The 20,420-nt window shown below is 50.4% G+C and overlaps 1 protein-coding gene and 1 non-coding gene across 3 annotated transcripts; both read left to right on the forward strand.

The window, feature by feature from the left end:
- Positions 1-1,879: 1,879 nt before the first annotated feature.
- Positions 1,880-1,984, forward strand: LOC123454414. Its single transcript, XR_006633374.1, has one exon. It is a non-coding gene; the product is annotated as a small nucleolar RNA U13 (small nucleolar RNA).
- Positions 1,985-4,841: 2,857 nt separating this feature from the next.
- Trim27 (tripartite motif containing 27) lies at positions 4,842-19,262 on the forward strand. 2 transcript variants are annotated; one of them, XM_004670818.3, is made up of 8 exons: positions 4,842-5,276; positions 7,880-7,975; positions 11,039-11,269; positions 13,889-13,911; positions 16,150-16,265; positions 16,358-16,390; positions 17,946-17,972; positions 18,449-19,262. In XM_004670818.3, the coding sequence occupies exons 1-8, from the start codon at positions 4,857-4,859 to the stop codon at positions 19,042-19,044; spliced, it is 1,542 nt and encodes a 513-aa protein (XP_004670875.1). In that variant the 5' UTR covers positions 4,842-4,856; the 3' UTR covers positions 19,045-19,262. The 2 variants fall into 2 exon arrangements, with proteins under 2 accessions (XP_004670875.1, XP_044988597.1); XM_045132662.1 differs by lacking the exon at positions 7,880-7,975.
- The last annotated feature ends 1,158 nt before the right edge of the window (positions 19,263-20,420 follow it).

Here is a 20,420-nt window from a genome sequence, read left to right on the forward strand (position 1 = left end):
GTGAAATCTAGCACACATGTGAAGCCAGATGCACAAGGTGGCACATGCATCTGGAGTTTGTTTGCAGTGGTAAAGATCCTGGGGTGCCCATTCTCTCATTCTCTCTCTCTCTCCTTGCAAATAAATAACAAAAATACAAAAAAAAAAAATCAAAGACAAGAAAAAACTACTTCTTAGATACTGAAAGGTTTGGTTTGGGGATCCAGGAACACATTGATCTGGGCATCAAATACGACCCAAGTATTGCTATCTATGGCCCAGACTTCCATCCGTGCTGGTAGGCTAGGTTTCAGCATTGCAGACAAGACACGCAGGACAGGCTGCACTGGGGCCAAACACAGAACCAGCAAAGAGGAGGCCACGTGCTGGCTCCAGCCGAAGTATGACGAGATCATCCTTCCTGGCAATAAGTAAATACTATCCAAATGGCCAATAAAATGTTTTCAGTGACATGTTAAAAACAAATGAGGACGATAACTTCCAAATTTTTATTTATTTATTTGAGAGAGAGAATGGGTGAGCCAAGGCCTCCAGCCGCTGCAAACGAACTCCAGATGCATGCGCCTCCTTGTGCATCTGGCTAACGTGGGTCCTGGGGAATCAAACCTGGGCCCTTTGGCTTTGCAGTCAAGCACCTTAGCCACAAAGCCTTATCTCCAGCCTGACTTCCAAATTTTTTTTGTTTTGTTTTGTTTTTCTAAGGTAGGGTCTCGCTCTAGCTCAGGCTGACCTGGAATTCACTATGTATTCTCAGGGTGGCCTCGGACTCTTGGTGATCCTCCTATCTCTGCCTCCTGAGTGCTGGGATTAAAGGCGTGCACCACCAAGCCCGGCTACAAACTTCCAAACTTTTTAGAAGAAAAACCTTCCACTTACTTGAGACATCCTAAATGTGGATCTCCAGAACCCACATAAACAGCTGGGCACTGCCATGCATGCCTGTAACCCCAGACCTATAAGTGAGCAGCAATTCGGATCTCATGAAAAAACAGCAGGTCCAGGGGTCTGTAAGAGAGCCCTCTGGCTTAAACAAGGATGGAGAATTGCGATGGAGCAAGACACCTGACTTACTGTGCCAGCCACGGAACCTCTCGAGCCACTGGCTCTGAGTTTGTGTCTGGTGGTTTGTGAAGAATTGGCAAGTGGAGACATGGAAGAAGAGTGGGTTAAACAAAGGCTCATTAGAAAAGAATGTGAAAGGAGGTCACTGTAGCAGTTGCCTTCTTGTTTCTGAGACACGAAACACCCAACCAGAAGCATCTTATGGGAGGAAAGGGTTTATTTCAGGTTTACAGCTTCAAGGGGAAGCTTGACTGTAGCCTGGAAGAGCAGAGCCTTGGCGTCTGTCGCATCCTGTCACATGAGCTGGGAGGAGTAGCCGGCATGAGCTAGCTAGTGAACGCCCAGCAGGCCTGGACTAACAAGCCTCAGGGCTTGCCCCCAGTAACACCCCTCCTCCAGCAAGGCTTCCCCTCCCAAAGGTCCCATTAGCTAGGGAATTCATAGGAGGCATAATCACAAACACATGAGACTATGGGGGACATTTCACATTCGAGCCACACAGATGGAAAATTCCACACTGAAAGGGGTCCTGTGTGGGCTGGGGGCAACTGCATGGTGACTCAGGTTGGGGTTACTTATAACCTTGGGTATGTAAATTAGGCATCAAGTTGGAGTGAATTTTACTAGTTAAGTTTAAATGTAGATGGAAGTGCTGGAGAGATGGCTTAGCGGTTAGGGAACACATGCCTACAAAGCCTAAGGATCCATGTTTGACTCTCACGTCCCACGTAAGCAGACATGCAAGTGCGGAGAAGAGGCAGATTTCTTGAAGTCTGATACTTCAAAGTTACTTAAAAACTAAAAATGAGGGCTGGAGATCCTTTTATTGGTTCATAAGCGTGATGATTGGGTGTTCACGCTCTTGCGTGACGTGTGCCTCCCACTAAACCTTGTTGCGCTCTGGCACATAACCGGTCTGACGTGAAAGAAAAAAAAAATGAGGGCTGGAGAGATAGTTTAGTGGTTAAGGCTTTTTTCCTGCCCCAGGGTTCTGTTTCTGCACTCACCTCCCTGACCCACCAAGCAATCAAGGTCCACCACATATATTTGGATTTGGCCAATGAGGCTCATCTCAACTATATGCCTAATTTGTATCTCCAAACTTATAAGAAAACACAATCCAAGTCACCAGGCATATTTTACCTCTCAGATATCCAGCTTGGGATTTTTTTCCGCTTTATTTTCCTAAAATGAATCTTTCATAACTTGCCTTTCTGTGTGTCTACCTTGCCAATGCTCTGTTAGTCATAAAACAAGAACTTGAGATCCCTGGTTTAGGAACCCCTAAGCTACGCACATCCAGAGCCCAGAGGGGCTTCATTTCTCTTATTGAAAGAATACCATATATTTAATGTTTCTAGATTATATTAGTTTAGATGGGATGTAATCAATGTTTCTATAGGAAATGTAAATGCTCCTAAGACTTCCAGTGCAGCAGTAGATGTTGCATTCCCCTCATCTGAAGCTGCAGACGGGAGATTCCTCTGATGGTAGTTAACAAGAACTCCGTGATTGAGCCGGACTCCTTTGGACAATATATAACTACCTTATCTCATGAGACAGCTGCCTGTACTTAATCTTATTTGACAGAACCCTACACTTATGTATATAAATCTCTCCCCTCTCCAAGTGGGAGAATTCAGACAAAGGACTGTAGAAGGTATACAAGTCCAGCACAGTCTGAGTTCAGTGCCTCTGTCAGGCTTTTGGCATGAACCAGCAGAGGTCCACACATGAATAGAGGCTCTCTCCCTCTCTCTGAAGCGAATTGGCCTGATTATTCTCATTGACTCCTCTTATAACACCCTCAACATCCCAATAACAGCAGAGCACTTCCTTACCATGTGTGAGCACCGCCTGGGTTTGATCCTAAGTATTGGGGGGGAAACACTAAAATGAACAGGCAAATTGAGCAATAAAGCAAATTATAAACCCCCAAATCTAGCAGTGAAAGGGGGACAGTAATTACTTGGAAAGAAGGGCTAGTAGAATTACCTTTTCCTTTCCCCTACCTCCACCCCACCAAATAATGTTTTGCCCTATTTTCCCCCAGCTTCCAATCTGTCTCCAGATGTTATAAAAGTTTGAGAGGCCCGTCGTGAAGACAAGACTAAACTCCAGGCCTGTTTCCCTGAAACAATGGACAATGATGGGCGGCCTTAGCTACCACCCTCATCTCATAGCATACTCTTCTTCAGTGCTCACTTCTGCCTTTTGGAGGAGTATGGAAGGAAGAAGCTTTTACTTTCATACTTCAGATGGGATAAAATCTCCCATACTCATTTTTTCTGTCTTTCTGGGTCTCTCCATCTCTTTCAAGTATACATATATATTAGGGCTGGAGAGATGGTTCAGTAGTTACTTGCTGGCAAAGCTTGAGAACCTGTGTTAGATTCTCCAGTATCCACATAAAGCCAGAAGTACCAATTGGAGCTCCTTTGTAGGGGGAAGAAGCCCTGGCGGACCTCCCACTCTCTCTGCTCATAAATATATATATAAATAAAATTGGGGGGTGGAGAGATGGCTTAGCGGTTAAGAGACTTGCCTGCAAATCCAAAGGACCCAGGTTTGATCCCCCAGTATCCATGTGAAGCCAGATGAACACAGTGGCACATGTTTCTGGAGTTGGTTTACAGTAGCTAGAGGCCCTGGTGTGCCCATTCTCTCTATATATCTGCCTCTTTCTCTTTCTTTCTCAAATAAAATAAAATGTTTTGGCTGGGCGTGGTGGTGCACGCCTTTAATCCCAGCATTTGGGAGGCCGAGGTAGGAGGATTGCTGTGAGTTCGAGGCTACCCTGAGACTACGTAGTGAATTCCAGGTCAGCTTGGGCTAAAGTGAGACCCTACCGCAAAAAAAGCAACAACAAAAAACTTGTTTTAATCCCACTTCCTTGCTGGGGTATATAGTCTTTATTACTATTTCATGAAAAAAGAAACTGAGGCACAGACAGACCAAATAACCCAGTTTGCTTGGGCAAAGATGATGAGATGAGAGCTCGGCTTCTGATCGCGCCTTGCAGAAATGTTACTCATAAGAAAACCTTTCTTTTTCTAGCAAGTGCATGTGGTCTGTATCTGGGTGAGTTCGACACCGAGTGCCTCCCCTACCAGGAAGGGTGTGCGCGCTCTCTTCGTTCCACGGCTTACATAAAGTCAACATTGGCTTAATAAAAGGGGCTGAGGCCTGGCACCAGGCGTATTCTCAACAAAAGCCGGGGGCGTGTGTGGAAGGTTCCCAGCTTGGTGGCAGCGGGAGCTTGGGGGGTGGCTTTAGCCCAGGCAGGCAGGACCACTTTGTCCCTGGGGCTCGTCGGGGGGCCACCACCCACTCCCGCGCCAGCGACCGGGGAGCCAAGCCCGCACACGCACACGCGGCAGGCGAGCCCAGCGCCCGAAGGCGCCGGAACGCGCGCGCCAAGCCCCGCCCCCGCCGCCCAAGCCCCGCCCCATCCGGTCCGCCTCTTCCGCTGGGGTCGGGTGCCAACTGTGGGTCCGTGGGATCCGTTCCGCCGTGGCCACGTTGCCCTGGGAAGCCCGCCCCGGTCCCGCGGCGCCCCCCTTTTTCCGGTGTCCCCCTCCCCAACAGTCTTCCCGCGCTCTCTCGACCGGTGCCACCACCAACAGCTCCAGGGCGACGTGGCCTGCACCTCGGGTGTGTGTGTGTGTGTGTGTGAGAGAGAGACGGGCATCCCCGGCCCGAGAGGCGCTCCGGAGCCGGGGAGCCGGGAGAGCCGGGGTGGGGGGCGGTGGGGAGCTGGGCGCCGCCGGGCCCATGCCCTGCGGGCCGTCGCCATGGCCTCCGGGAGCGTGGCCGAGTGCCTGCAGCAGGAGACCACGTGCCCCGTGTGCCTGCAGTACTTCGTGGAGCCCATGATGCTCGACTGCGGGCACAGCATGTGCTGCGCGTGCCTGGCCCGCTGCTGGGGCGCGGCCGAGACGAACGTGTCGTGTCCTCAGTGCCGGGAGTCGTTCCCGCAGCGACACATGAGGCCCAACCGGCACCTGGCCAACGTGACCCAGCTGGTGAAGCAGCTGCGCTCCGAGCGGCCCTCGGGGCCCGGGGGCGAGATGGGCGTGTGCGAGAAGCACCGCGAGCCGCTCAAGCTGTACTGCGAGCAGGACCAGATGCCCATCTGCGTGGTGTGCGACCGCTCGCGCGAGCACCGCGGCCACAGCGTGCTCCCGCTCGAGGAGGCGGTGGACGGCTTCAAGGTAAGGGCGCCTCGAACCCGGGCCCCGGCCGGCCCGCTCGGAAGATGGCGACGCGGCGGGGGCGGGGGGGACTCCCACCGCCGTCATTTCCTCCCTGCCCGAGCTCACACTTGGAAGGGGAAAAAAAAGACCCCAAAACGTAGCACACACACGCACACACACACACACAACTGGCCAAGCATGGTGGCGCACGCCTTTAATCCCAGCAGAGGTAGGATCGCTTGAGTTCGAGGCCACCCTGAGACCCTACAGTGAATTCCGGGTCATCCCGGGCTAGGGGGAGACCCTACGTCAAAAAAACAAAACAAAGCAAGCAAAAAACAAAACACGTGTGGCTGTCTCCTGGGTTAACTGTCTCCAGCCGACGACACCCGCGCACTCGCTCCCTGCCCGGATGTCACGACAGTCCACTCGGTTGTGGTCACATCCACCAGTGTCCAGCAGCATCGCTTTAGTCCGTGTCCCTCCCCGCGCCCAGCGCGTCCCTGGAACTTCCTGTTCCAGAAGCCGATGAAAGAGAAACCTGCGGAGCCAAGCGTTCGGGCGCCCTGAAGCCAGTGACATCATAACGACGAGGCCTTAGTGCGCGGAGAGACGCCGCAGCTAGACAGTTAACGTGAAAACGCTACGTGTAAATACGTGACAAGGGGACGTTTGCAAATGACCGCAAGACGCCGTGACTTTCATTGTGTGTGTGTGAGGTTTGGAACTTAGGAAAGCCACTAGAACAGCTTTGTGATTTTTTTTTTTTGGGGGGGGGGTGAGGGCAAAGTTTCATGATCGGCCTACAAGGGAGTGGTGGGGTTCAGAGCCAAGAAAGTGGGGAGGGAGCTCTGACCTATAAGGAAGAAAAGGTTTAAAGCCTTGGTGAAGTACAAGGGAAGGATCTTACATTGGTTGTCTGGAAGGGGGGTTTTCTGCACTGTCCCAGGTCCTTGCAGAGTGGGCTGAGGGCTCTTGTTTGGGGTCTTGGTGTTGGCTCCGAGGGAGGAGCTGTTTCCTCCCACTGTGGTACTGAAGGGTCTAGGAATCGCCATAATAGATGTTGATTCTAGAATCCCAGGAGTTTACTTAGGAGGAGGGGTTAAAACAACTCTTCGCCCTGGCGTGACCATTCTCTCTCTCTCTTTCTTTCTTTGTTAATAAAAAAAAAAAAAAAAGAAGCCACCCTTTGAAACCTCAGTTTCCATGACAGAAGACAGTTTGGCAGTTAGAGCAGACCCAGAGGGGTAGGGTGAAAAAGGCTTCTGAAATCTTTTAGGTTTTTTGTTTTGTTTTGTTGTTTTGTTTTTTGGCCTCTCCCCACCCAGTAATGTCTCACTGTAGCCCAGGCAGACCCTGGAACTCACTCTGTAGTCCCAGGCTGGCCTCAAACTCACAGATTCTCCTACCTCTTTCTCTCCAGTGCTGTAATTAAAAGTGTGCTCCACCACACCCAGATCTTTTTTTTGTTTTTTTTCAAGGTAGGGTCTCAGTCTAGCCCAGGCTGACCTGGAATTTACTATGTAGTCTCACGGTGGCCTCTCCTACTTCTGCCTTCTGAGTGCTGGAATTAAAGGCGTGTGCCACCATGCCCTGCCATTTTTATTTTAAATATTTTGTTTATTTATGTGAGAGAGCACGAGAGAAGGAGACAGAGAGGGAGAGAGAGAATGGGCATGCTAGGGCCTTTAGCCACTGCAAGTGAACTCCAGACACATGCACCACCTTGTGCATCTGGTTTATGTGGGTCCTGGAGAATCTAACCTGGGTCCTTTGGCTTTGCAGGCAAGCACCTTAACTGCTAAACCATCTCTTCCAGCCCTCATTGTTGTTTTTTTTTTTTTTTTTGGAGATAGGGTCTCACTCTAGCCCAGGCTGGCTTAGAACTCAGAGTGATCCTCCCACCTCTGCCTCCTGAGTGCTGTGAGTGGGCCACCGCCCATCTTCTGAGAGTTGCAGGGATACTCGTACAGTTAAGTCTGTTTATCCCAACAGAAGGCTTACAGAGCTCTCACTTGTACTATCACTCACTGGTGATCACTAGTGGATAGTGAAGGTGATGTGTGGCTGGACCATGCATGAGGAAAGGCAGTCATTTTCTCAGAACACCTTTGGAAGACCAAGGCTTGAGTCTCCTTCCCTAGGTAGTACCTTCACATTGTTCCAGAGACTGGTAGGTGATTTGCAGTTTAAGAAACAAATTCATGATGGCTTAGTGGTTAAGACACTTGTCTGCAAAGCCTAAGGACCTAGGTTCAAGTCCCCAGAACCCACATAAGCCAGCTGCACAAGGGGCACAAGTGTCTGGAGTTCCTTTACAGTGGCTAGAGGCCCTGGTGTGCCCATTCTGTCTTCTGTCTCTCACTCGCTCCCTCCCCCTCTCTCCCTCCCCCCTCTGCTTGCAAATAAATAATAAAAGGAAACACAAATTGCCAAAGGAAAGCTGTAGTGGCCTCTGTGCTTTGGGTTTTTACCCCAGGGAACTAGTGTATTCTTAGGGCACATTCCCACCCGGGACTTGGCTTCCGGAGGAGTCTGGGTTCACATGTGATAAGCAAAATAGTCATGCTGATGCTATGGGCTGTTTAATCTTGAACTGCCCAACTGTTTGCTTCCTTCAGGAACAAATCCAGAGCCAGCTGGACCATCTAAAACGAGTCAAAGATTTAAAGAAGAGGCGGAGGGCACAGGGAGAGCAGGCACGAGCTGAACTCTTGGTAAGGGTTGTTGGTTTATAGATGTCACTGACAAGGGGTGTTACTCCTGACTCCCCAAGGCTTTGACAAGTTCTGGGTGTGCCGTTTTTTATAGGGGAATATGTGTGTGTGCATGCATACATTTAAACAAGACAAAAGTGACAAACTTTAAAAAATATGCATTTATATATTTGCACCCCCTGCCACTGAGAAAACTGTGACAACCATATTTTCACATGTTCAGGGAAGGTTTATATCCTGTAGTAGCAAACAGCTAAAGATATGTACTAAATTTTTTTTTCTTTTTTCCAGGTAGGGCCTTGCTGTTGTCCAGGCTGGCCTGGAGTTCATTATGTAGTCTCATATTGGCCTGGAACTCACAATGGTCCAACTTCCCCTGCCTCCCAAATACTGATATAGGCATGCACACCTAAGGCTAAATCTTTTTTTTTTTTTTTTTTTTTTTGAGGTAGGGCCTCTCTAGCACAGGCTGGCCTAGAATTAGTCTCAGGTAGCCACAAACTCATTACACTCCTCCTACCTCTGCCTCCCAAATTCTGGGATAAAAGGGGTATACCACTGTGGCCTGGCTTTTTTTTTTTTTTTTTTTAATTTTGCTTGTGAAGATAGAGAAAATTGGTGCACCAGGTCCTCTAGCTGCTGCAAGTGAACTCCAGATGCATGTGCCACTTTATGCACCTGGTTTTATGTGGGTACCAGCTCCTTAGATTTTTGCAGGCAAGCACCTTAACCACTGAGCCATCTCTCCAGCCCCTACAGAAACTCTGTCTTCTTTGAGGTAGGATTTCACTCTGGTCCAGGCTGACCTGGAACTCACTTTAGTTCCAAGATTGCCTTGAATTTAACAGTGATTCTACCTCTGTCTTCCAAGTGTTGGAATTAAAGGCATGTGCCACCCTGCCCAGACTAGAAACTTAAATCCACACTTTTATGAGTGCCAAAGTACTTGAGAATGTTTTCGAAAAATAAAAAATATCCCAAACCCTTGAAAGGTGTTTTCATCTAATCTCTGAGAAATCTCTGAGGTCATGGCCAGGGTGTGATGAAGAGCTTGTGCCCAGGGATCACCCACCCCTGGCTACATCGCACACCAGGGAGACCAGCATCCCTCACTAGAGAGTAGGGTGAAGACTGAGTGTGCACAGCTGCCCTCTGCAAGGTTTGTGGAAGGAGAGCAACTCTCTGAGAATCACAGCCCCTGATGGGCTTCTTGGCACCAAGACTAGCCAGTTGTTCAGATAGAGATCCAACCTGTATAGACTTCTATTTTCTCATCTGTGAAATGGGTTGGTTATATTACACTTGTGTTTCTAACGAGCTAGTGCTTCCCTTTCCTCACCTGCAGTGGTTGAAAGGCTAAGTGTCAGGGATGCTCTTGGAGCAGTGTCGTTCAGAACGTGTTGGCAATAGTCATTGTGACGTTGTGGCTTCCGTGGTCCTCACTTCTGTTACTGTGTCTCAGAAGCAGCCAAGTCTGCATGAGCCATTGGACACAGTGTTTCGTGACTGCTCTAGAACCCTTTACTTATGTATTAGGGGGCGTGTCGTTATGTAGCCCAGGCTAGCCTTGAACTCTTGGTGCTTCTGCTTGTACTTCCCAGGAGTTGGAAACACAGAAGTGTACCTCCATTCCTGGATATAGAGCAAAACAACAGAATGGCTTTGGTGCATGTTTGTGCATGCACTAGCATGTAGATGCCTATACCCTGTGCACACACGCAGAGGCCAGAGGAGGAGGCAGATGTGTCCTCTGAACCCTCTTCCGCCTTACTTCCCTAAGACAGGCTCTCCCACTGAACCACTGAGACCACTGGTTCTCCCCACTTTGTTGTTTCACTGGTTAGTCAGGGAGCCCTGGCCATCCTCCTGCTTCCACTCCTCAGCACTGCGGTTATACGCATGCGCAGCTTTCCACATGCGTGCTCGGGACTGAACTCAAGAGCTTTTAGCTGCCACGCAGTTTCCCAAGCAAGCGCCTTTAATGCTGAGCCATCTCTCTGGCCCCAGGAGAAGGTTTTAATAGCTTACTGAAAGTGGAGGGTGAGGTGGAGAAGGAAGCTCAGGCACCCTGTGACAAACAAGCCTGCGTGGAGGGGACCAAGTGGTGGCAATCCCACAGGTTCTTTGGAAACTAAGCGGGTCGTGCTTCTGTGTCAGAGCCATGGGACTTGGCCTAGGACACTGCCAGTCCTCCACACACACAGCTGACCGTGCCAGGCCCCTGGTGACTTCCTGGCTCTCAGTTGCAGTGAGGTCCTTGCCCTCTCCCTGCCAGTCAAAGTAGGAGTTGGTCTCCACCTTTTCTTTTTTATTTATTTATTTATTTATTTGAGAGCGACAGACATAGAGAGAAAGACAGATGGAGGGAGAGAGAGAGAGAATGGGCGCGCCAGGGCTTCCAGCCTCTGCAAACGAACTCCAGACGCGTGCGCCCCCTTGTGCATCTGGATAATGTGGGACCTGGGGAACCGAGCTTCAAACCCACAGGCAAGCGCTTAACCAGCCCATGGTCTCCACCTTTTCTAGCCTCTTCCCTTAACCCTTCTGGACTCTAGCGAGGTAGAAACATGGGTCTGTGCCATTTCCTCTGCCTGGAGGCAGGAAAGCCACCTTGCACATGCTTGCATGGGCCTTGTGGATGGCCATCTACATAAACTCCTGTTCCTCCACTGCAGGCTGATCCTGTCTTTACCTGTCCATAACTGCCTCACATGGCCAACTCATTCTGACTAAAATCCTCGAGGGTAGGGGCTCTTCCCTGTTATTGTGTGTGCATGAGCACGCCTGTGTCAGGGTCTTGACATTGCAAATGAACTTGAGACATAGGTACCATGTTTGTGCCTGGCTATTGTGGGTGCTGGGGAATTGAACCCAGGCTGGGAAGGCTATGTAAGCAAGTGCCTTTAACCACCAAAGCTATCTTCCCACACAGGAACGGTTAGTTAACTGTCAGGTCGTGGTCATTGTGTAAGGACTGGGAGGAGTGAGTGAGCGCAGGGCTTGTTCTGGTGTCACTGGGAGGACTGCGAGCTTTCCGTCCTCACTGTCCTTGCCATCCTGCAGAGCCTGACCCAGATGGAGAGGGAGAAGATCGTTTGGGAATTTGAGCAGCTGTATCACTCCTTGAAGGAGCACGAGTATCGCCTCCTGGCCCGCCTTGAGGAGCTGGACTTGGCCATCTACAACAGCATCAGCGGTGCCATCACCCAGTTCTCCTGCAACATCTCCCACCTCAGTGGCCTGATCGCCCAGCTGGAAGAAAAGCAGCAGCAGCCCACCAGGGAGCTCCTGCAGGTGAGTCGCACCTGAAGGCCTCCCTTCCCCTTTGCCAGGCAGCACCTGCCTCCTCCCTAGTCTCCTTGTTAGCTGCAAGCCAAGCAAGGGCCTGCCAAGCTCAGTACTGGACATGCTGGACGGGACACCGGAAGTTGTGGTTGGTTCATCAGTTCATTGGTTAATGACAAGGATCAAAGGGCCCCACACTGAGAAAGCTGTGATCCTGGTAACGCTCTTGACACTTATGGGCCTTCAGTGGCCTCATTTACTCATAATGAGAGGTTCAGACCCTATGCTATGTAAAGACCTGCCTCCATTATCCTGTAATGTGTGTGTGTGTGTGTGTGTGTGTGTGTACTAGCATGTGCGTGCTAGCCCAGGCTAACATGGAATCCACTCTGTAGTCTCAGGGTGGCCTTGAACTCACGGTGATCCTCTTACCTCTGCCTTCGTAGTGCTGGGATTAAAGGTGTGCGCCACCACATCTGGCTTTATCCTGTAACATTAACACACATCGACATGACCATAGCCGCAGACCCCAAGGATAGAGCCAGCGTGCAGCCGAGTACAGCTCTGAGTGAACCATGGCAGCATGGGGGGAGACCACGGCACACGGGCTGCCGTCATGGGTTCCTCTGGCACTTGTTCAGCTGGCCACTGGAATTAAGTGATGGGTAAATAAGCTTTCTTCAGTTACATTCTAGCTTGGAGGTTGGACAACTGAACAATTATCACAGGGCTGATAAATTCCATTGAAAGGAGATGGCAGGAGCCTAGGGAGATGGCTCAGTGGTTAAAGGCACTTGCTTAGCAGGACTGCCACCCCAAGTTTGATCCCCACCCCCCACATACAGTGGTACAAGGTGGTACAGGTACTGTGAACCTAGTGTGCCTGTGATATCAGGGGCCAGCTAAAATTGGTGTTGTTGGAGAGGGAACCACGTGAGAAGGGAAAATATTGAAATTCTTTGAAGGAGAATTTAGTACTTTCTAATGAACCATACATACAGCTTTCTCAATGTGGGGCCCTTTTACCCTTGTCATTAATACATACATAGTTTAGACTGATGAAAAGTCCTAAGATTTTACCTTACAGATGTATCTACGTTTGAGGATAGCTCAGTGAGCGCTTGCTACAGAGGCATGAGAACCTGAGTTCAATCCCCAGCACCTGTTTAAAAAAAAAAAAGACACATGGCCATGTGTGCCCATTACCCCAGAAGAGACAAGAGAGTCCCTGAGGCTCACTGGTGTGCCAGTCAGACTGGAGAAAAGAGCAGCTCCAGGTTTAGTGAGGCTCCATCTGGGACACGAGGAGCGATCACATGGGCACACACTGCCGAATTAACGAGGGGCAGGGCTGAGAAGAGTCTGCCCACACTTGTAGCAGTGTTCTGTTTCCTGAATTTAGTAACTACAGAAGGTAATTGAGGACTTCCCAAACGGTTCTGAGGATTTGTCCAGGCTAGGAAGATGGCTCATTGTTTGAAGGCATTTGCTTGCAAAGTTGCTGGCTTGGGTTTAGTTGCTCAGTACCCATGTTAAAACCAGATGGGGCTGGGTGTGATGGCACACGTCTTTAATTCCAGCACTTGGGAGGCAGAGGTAGGAGGATTGCCATGAGTTTGAGGCCACCATGAGACTACATAGTGAATTCCAGGTCAGCCTGGGCTAGAGTGAGACCCTACCTCGAAAAACAGAAAACAAAAAAACCAACAAAAATAAAACAAAAAATAGGTGCAAATAAATAAAAATTTTAAAACAAAGCTACATGTTATTTATGTGTCTTATATATAAGAAGAAAAAGAAAACATGAGCCACGCGTGGTGGCACATGCCTTTAATCCCAGCACTCGGGAGGCAGAGGTAGGAGGATCATCATGAGTTCAAGGCCACCCTGAGACTACATAGTGAATTCCAGGTCAACCTGGGCTACAGTGAGACCCTACCTTGAAAAAACTTTTAAAAAAGGATAAAATGAGTGATTGGGTAAACAAGGAGTGTTTAACAGGTCTTCCTGGCTTTCTTTGAGTCTGAGTTCTGCTCCAGTGCTTCTTGTCTGTGATCTCTAAGAGGACCAGTTGGGTGTTCCTGTGCGTATGGGAAGGGGTGGAGCATGTCCAAATGCAGACAGAAGCAAAAGGGTGCTGAGACCTTGTGTAGTAGGTACAAGGTCCCGAGTTTCATCCTCAGCACCACAAAATACAACTAAAAACGCAATAAAGGCTAGAGAGATGGCTTCGTAGTTAAGGTACTTACCTGCAAAGCCAAAGGACTCAGGTTCACTTCCCCAGGACCCACATAAGTGAGATTCACAAGGTGGCGCACACATCTGGAGTTCATTTGCAGTGGTATATTAACACACACACAGTGAGGCAAGAGGTCATCAGAGGGGGCGTTTCTCAATCACTGTCCACCTTGCTTCCAAAGACAGGCTCTCCTTGAGGCTGGAGCTCATGGTCTAGTAAACGGAGCAGCCAGCCCTCTGCCCGCACTGCCCTGAAACTGCCACGTGCGCCAGCACACCCAGTGCGCCACGTGCCAGCCACTTGACCTGTAGCTGGCTTGTCAGTGACCGTTGGAGAGGAAACATCGGTTCTGTGTGATGTCTCATGATTCCCTTTTCCTTCTCTTGTAGGACATTGGGGACACACTGAGCAGGTACAGTTTTCTCTCCTTGCAGTGTTAAATCAAGCACAGGAAGACAGTCTCACGCTCGCACAGCCTGAGAAGGACTGTCTTACTGCATGGCTGCCTGCTGCTCAAGTCACTGGTGTGCCGAGAGCTAGAGGGGCCTCGGTTCTTCACAGTAAAGCGTGGACAAATCTTGGGGTGGACAGCAGAGGGCTGGCTTTGAGGGAGCCAGTGGCGGAGGTGCAAGGACACTTCCCGGAGGTGAGGAGGAGTGCAGACCTGGAAGGCGGCAGCGGGGAGATGGGGCCCCTCGCTTCCCAGACGTGTCACAGGGCTTCCTGGCTCCTTGCCTCTCTCGTTTCTCCTGTAATGAGGGTGCTTGAGGGAGCTGTGCACAACTTAGAGTTATGTTATTACTGATGTGTCTCTCCAAGGCCCTGGGTTTGACCTCCAGTGCCACAACTGGAGGAGGAAGGGGAAGACAGGAGACGAGGAGAGGAATGAAGAAGACCCTGCAGTCTCTCGGCAGGGTGGGGAGTGAGGGTGAACGGAGAAGGTGGTGTTGGCTCTCAGAGTGCCTGCAAAGGTGCCAGATAACTGAAGGACGTAGAAACAGATTCAAAAGCCAGGCATGGTGCTGTAGGCCTTTAATCCCAGCACTCAGGAGGCTGAGATAGGCGGAGGATCGCCAGGAGTCTGAGGTCGCCTTAAGACTATATAGTGAATTTCAGATCAACCTGGACTAGCATGAAACCCTGCCTCAAAAAAAGCTGGGTGTGGTGGCGCACGCCTTTAATTCCAGCACTTGGGAGGCAGAGGTAGGAGGATCACCTTGAGTTCAAGGCCACCCTGAGACTACAGAGTGAATTCCAGGTCAGCCTGGACTAGAGGGAGACACTTCCTCAAAAAAACAAAAAGGGGGGGGGGGTTGAACCTGGAATGGGAAGGTCTCATGGTGTGGTTGGTCAGCTATGGATGGAACTGTGGTTCTTGCCCCTTTAATCCCAGCACTCAGGAGGCCGAGGTGAGAGGATTGCCATGAGTTTGAGGCCACCCTGAGAATACAAAGTGAATTCCAGGTCAGCCTGGGCTAGAGTGAGACCCTATCTTGAAGAAAAAAAAAAAAAACATAACAGAGTTGTGGCTTTTGAGTCCCTGGAACGGAGATGATCCAAGAAAATGACAACTCTGACCCACTACCAAGGCCTCGTGTAGCCCAGACTACTTCCAAGTTCTGATCCCTCCGCCTCCTGAGTGTTGGGATCGCGATCATCAGCTGCCGCAATGTTGTGGTGCTGGGATTAGAACCTGACGCAGGTTAAGCAGATGCTTCAGCACTGAGTCACAGCCCCAGCCCTCTGTCTTTTGTTTTGGTGTCCATGTACTCCTGACCTAGCATGAGAGTCAATTCCTCAGACTCTATATCTGTGACACAGAGGTTGAGGTTTGGTTGTATGATAGAAAATCCAAAATTAACTTGAAATTTAAACAGTTAAAAAGTTGTCACCATATAAAGAATGTGGCCGGGAGTGGTGGTGCACGCCTTTAATTCCAGCACTCAGGAGGCTGAGGTAGGAGAATTGCTGAGAGTTCAAGGCCAGCCTGAGACAACTTAGTGAATTCCAGGACAGCCTGGGCTAGAGTGAGACCCCCACCTCAGGAGAAATAAAAGGGTGCAAGTAGGTAGCTTGGGCTGGTGCTGCTACAATAATCCTTAATTCACTTTCTTTCCATTCACCGTTCCATCACCTCTGAAGTACGGCTCTCACTCAAGACAAGATGGTTGGCAATGGGCTGGGGGAGTAGTTAGCCACATCAGAATTGCTTTTAAAGCAGGTTTTTAAAGGCGTCATTAGATGTTTCTTAGACTGTCACAAGATCACGTGTAGCCATACTGGAGACGAGCCTTGAGCTACAACGTTGGAAGAGGAGAAGGCCTTAATAGTCAGGCCTTCCTGGGGCTCCCTTTACCCCCCAGCCCCGCCCTGTCTAGAGAGGCCGTTTTCTCCTGTGTGCTCCTTTGAGAAAGGCTCACCGTGACTGGCTGTCCTCACACGTGCACTGCGGTCCTCGTGCCTCGGCCTCCCGAGCTCTGGGGTTGAGTGTTCCGCTCTGGATCCACATCGTAGGGTGGCAGTCCAGCACCGTGTGGCAGCCTGGCATAGCTAGCTCTGAGACGGCTCTGCTGGGTGCACTGTGCAGCCCGGGCCTTGACCTGACTCTGGAAACGGGGGAAAGGGAATCACGTGTGTGTGTTTCATTTAGGGCTGAAAGAATCAGGATCCCTGAGCCCTGGATCACGCCTCCAGATCTACAAGAGAAAATCCATGTTTTTGCCCAGAAATGTCTGTTCTTGACAGAGAGCCTGAAGCAGTTCACAGGTAATGCGGGAGTGGAAGCGGGTTTGCATCCTGAGAGCCCGTGCCACCTGAGGATGTGCTAAGTCTCACTGAATCTCCTTTTCCTTCCACAGAGAAAATGCAATCCGACATGGAGAAAATCCAAGGTAAACAGCTCCCCCCCTTACTGGGCTTTGGTGCTGGTCTTGTGGAGAAGAGCGTCTGTAAAGTGAAGGAAAGTGAATGTGGTGCTGCCTGCTGGCCAGAGCCTCACCCAGTTCATGTTGTTCCTCTTGTGTGTCGGCCGTGTGTGCATGTGGAGATCAGAGGGCCGCCTGTTCGCCTTGCCTAGCTCGGTCATTCTTTCTGCTGCTCTCACTTAGAGTTTCGGGAAAATTCTGTCTCCGCCTCCCACCCAGCCAAAGTCACCCACAGCAGCTTCTGGCTTTACGTGGGGTCTGAGGATCAAACTCAGGTACTTAGGCTTGAGCTGTGAACACTTTATCCATTGAGCTATCTCCCCTGCCCCTAAAACTGGATCGTAATGTGTAGCCTAGGTTGACCTCTTATTCACCTATCCTGTCTCAGCCTTCCAGCCACTGGGGTTGCAGGTGTGTGCCGCCACACCTGGCCACACCCCTACTTAGCCAGAAGCAGCTCGCTCAGATGTGGAGTTCCTAGATCAGACTCATGCCTCTGGCCACTTAGAAGGCTCCTGTGTGAAGTGCTTGGAGGGTTACATGATCCACATAAACCACTGGTGGCCATGAATGTCACTTGAACTACCCAGTCAGTAGAAGAGAGATGGTTTGTACAAGTCACATGGGGCACACAGAGGCTCCATTGCCAGCACTGCATAAAACAGGAAGATCAGAAATTCAAAGTCATCCTTTGGTTATGGACAGAGATGGAGGCTAGCCTGGGCTACCTGAGATCCTATCTCAGAAGAGTTGTGGGAGCTGGGGAAATGGTGCAGTGGTTAAAGGTGCTTGTTTGCAAAGCCTTCCTGGCTCCAGGTTCACTTCCCCAGTCACCCACATAAAGCCAGATAGGCATTGATTTGCAGCAACAAGAGCACCCTAAACACATGAGCAAATTAATAAATAAAAATTGCAATAAAAAAAAGTTGTGTATGTCATGGATTTAAACTGTTTACCTCTGAGGAGCCAGGTGGCTCTCTGGAGGGTGGAAGTACTGATCTTGGCTTAACCTTGATACTGTTTTCTGCTGGCCATGTGCATGTGGTTATCCTCATAGCCAAAATTCCTGAACCTCCTCTTGAAGTCCTTGGATGAGCTGAGTTTAGGAGCACACACCTGTAAACCCAGCACTTGGGAAGCTGAGCAAGGAGAATTGCCTAGAGTGTGAGGCCTGCCTAGGCTACACCTTAGTTGAAGCCGACATGGGTTACACAGCAAAGACCAAAGAAATAATCCTTCATTGGACCATAGAGTGACACAGTACAGAAGTCAGTGGTAACCACGGATTCTGACATGGAGTGGATACACTGCTTTGTACTCGCTAATCATACTTCTTCAGACATGAGCCCTGGAAAGATTTATTTGATAACTTGCTTTTGTTTGTGTTTTCTTGAGGCGGGATCTCACTCTAGCCCAGGCTGTCTTTGATGTCTCTGCAGTCCTCCTACTTGAGCTTCCTGAATGCTGGGGCTAAGGCATGAGCCGCCATACCAGCTTCAATAACTTCTTTTCTTTCTTTCAGAACTGAGAGAGGCTCAGTTATACTCAGGTAGGTGCTGGAGAGCAAAACCCTTTCAGAGGAGGAAAAGCCCCATGAACCTGACCACTAGTATGAGTGACTTGACTGGCCTGTGCTCAGATCCTTAGTGTACACGGAGACAGGCAGTGTACAGTCTTGTTTCTGCTTGTCTCGCCGTGTCTTCGGCATCTTGCACACTCAGCTTCCAAACAAAGGCCACTGGGGAATTATTTCGGTGGAATGGAGACAGTTTCCCTTGAGACAGGTTCTTGGCCTGGAACTCAGGAATATCCTCCTGCCTCGGCCTCCCAAGTGCTGGGATTATAGTTGATGCCATTGTGCCTGGTTCCAACAAGAATTAGTGAGGTGTGAATTTTGTGGTAAATTTCATAAACTGAACACACTCTCGTGGGGCTTTTTACTGTGTTCAGTGGGGTCAGAGGAAGGCTGGGATTTCTTGAACGAGCTCTTGTGGCCTCCAGCTAACCTTCCCTCTGTTTCCACAGTGGATGTGACTCTGGACCCAGACACAGCCTACCCCAGCCTGGTCCTTTCTGATAACCTGCGGCAAGTTCGCTACAGTTACCTGCAGCAGGACCTGCCTGACAACCCAGAGCGGTTCAACCTGTTCCCCTGTGTCCTGGGCTCGCCGTGTTTCATTGCTGGGAGGCACTACTGGGAGGTGGAGGTGGGAGATAAGGCCAAGTGGACCATCGGCGTCTGTGAAGACTCGGTGTGCCGCAAGGGTGGCGTGACCTCGGCGCCCCAGAATGGGTTCTGGGCAGTGTCGCTGTGGTATGGGAAAGAGTACTGGGCTCTTACTTCCCCGATGACTGCCCTTCCCCTGCGGACCCCCCTCCAGCGCGTGGGGATTTTCTTGGACTATGATGCTGGTGAGGTCTCCTTCTACAATGTGACAGAGAGATGTCACACGTTCACGTTCTCCCACGCCACCTTCTGTGGGCCCGTCCGGCCCTACTTCAGCCTGAGTTACTCGGGAGGGAAGAGTGCAGCTCCTCTGGTCATCTGCCCCATGAGCGGGATCGATGGCTTTTCTGGCCATGTCGGGAATCACGGTCATTCCATGGAGACTTCCCCTTGAGGAAGTGAACTCAGACTACAAGGGCTGTCGGTGCGACCCTCCCCTGGGTACCAGGCATCTTGTCTTGCCAGTTCCTGTCCGTCAAGCTGGGTGTCCCTGACAATTTTCTGTCCCCTTGTGAGAGGCAGGACATCCATGGTCTCTGCTAGCTTTCCCCTTCTGCAAACTGCAAGATGTAATGAGTGTATTTCCCAGAATAAAGCAAGTGTCCTCCAGTGTTGGACGGTCTGGTTGTACAAGAGGCTGGAGTGAACAAACACTGTAGCAAGCACTTGGATCTGGAGAGCCACTTGGCCTGACATGTCCAGTCAGGCTGGCTCAGCTCCGCAGAGGCATCGAGGTGTGACCATTTCTGGATGAGGCTCCCTTCTGAGAACCCAGGATGGATCCCTTTGTCCCAGCCTTTTCTTGTTGATTTCCAGATTGTTTTATTAACTCCATTAATAAGGCTTATGTATTTGGGTTACTGTCACTCCACACTAATGGTGAGCAATGGCCCCCACCTCTGTCAGGAGGTGGTCGTTTGTCTCTTGCTGGTTTTGCTCCCATTGTACTAATGAGAAGTGTGTTCTCAGTGCTGGCGCGCGTCATGTGGAGAATGCCTGCTCACCACTGCCGTTTCCAGGTCCTCCGGTGGGTGGCTGTGTTTGGCACGTTCTGGGTGGATTCCAGGGCTTCACTGCGTCTTTGGGGATGCGCCCTGCTGCCTGTTGAGTGAACAGAGGCTGGGGTCACAGGCTGAGGCCAATACCTTTGAACAAGCCCTGCCGTGGTTCTAAGTTCTGCCTTAGAGCACTTACCCCTGGTTGAAAAATAAAGTAAATCTGGATGTTTATGTTGTTTTTCTTCTGTTCTTGGGAAGATGGAGTTTACAGATGGACAGCCGTGGTTGACAAGGGGATGTTGTTTTCCTTTATGTATGTGGAAGGTCTCATTCTAGCCCAGGCTGTCTTGGAGCTCATGGCAGTGCCCTGCCTCAGCCTCCCAAGTGCTAGGATTAAAGGTGTGTTCCACCACACCAGATATTTTTTTTTTTCAAGGTAGGCTCTCACTGTGGCTCAGGCTAACTTGGCATTCACTACTATGTAGTCTCAGGGTGGCCTCGAACTCACAGCAATCCCACCTTGGCCTTGTGGGTGCTGAGAATGGGATTAAACAAGTATCCCACCATGCCCTGCTTCCCACCCCCCTCTTTTTTTTTTTAAAACAAGGTCTCATGTAGTTGAGGCTGGCCTCAAACTTGCATTGATCTTCCAGGAGGCTAAGACTAGCCTGCTGAGAGCCGGGGTTGCAAGCATACACCACCAAGCCCTGCTGCGTCTGGGTAATTTTCCAGCGGCTGTGGGATGATGGCAGCCCTGCCGTGGAAGAGACCA

The sequence above is a fragment of the Jaculus jaculus genome, chromosome 13 (assembly GCF_020740685.1).
Source record: "Jaculus jaculus isolate mJacJac1 chromosome 13, mJacJac1.mat.Y.cur, whole genome shotgun sequence".
Classification (NCBI taxonomy): domain Eukaryota; kingdom Metazoa; phylum Chordata; class Mammalia; order Rodentia; family Dipodidae; genus Jaculus; species Jaculus jaculus.

Bases quoted from the DNA above. Each gene is read 5' to 3' on its own strand.
- Trim27 (XM_004670818.3), top strand. From the start codon at position 4,857: ATGGCCTCCGGGAGCGTGGCCGAGTGCCTGCAGCAGGAGACCACGTGC. The intron at 7,976-11,038 runs GTAAGGGTTGTT...GCCATCCTGCAG, and splicing joins AGGCACGAGCTGAACTCTTG to AGCCTGACCCAGATGGAGAG. The intron at 16,266-16,357 runs GTAATGCGGGAG...TTCCTTCCACAG, and splicing joins GAGCCTGAAGCAGTTCACAG to AGAAAATGCAATCCGACATG.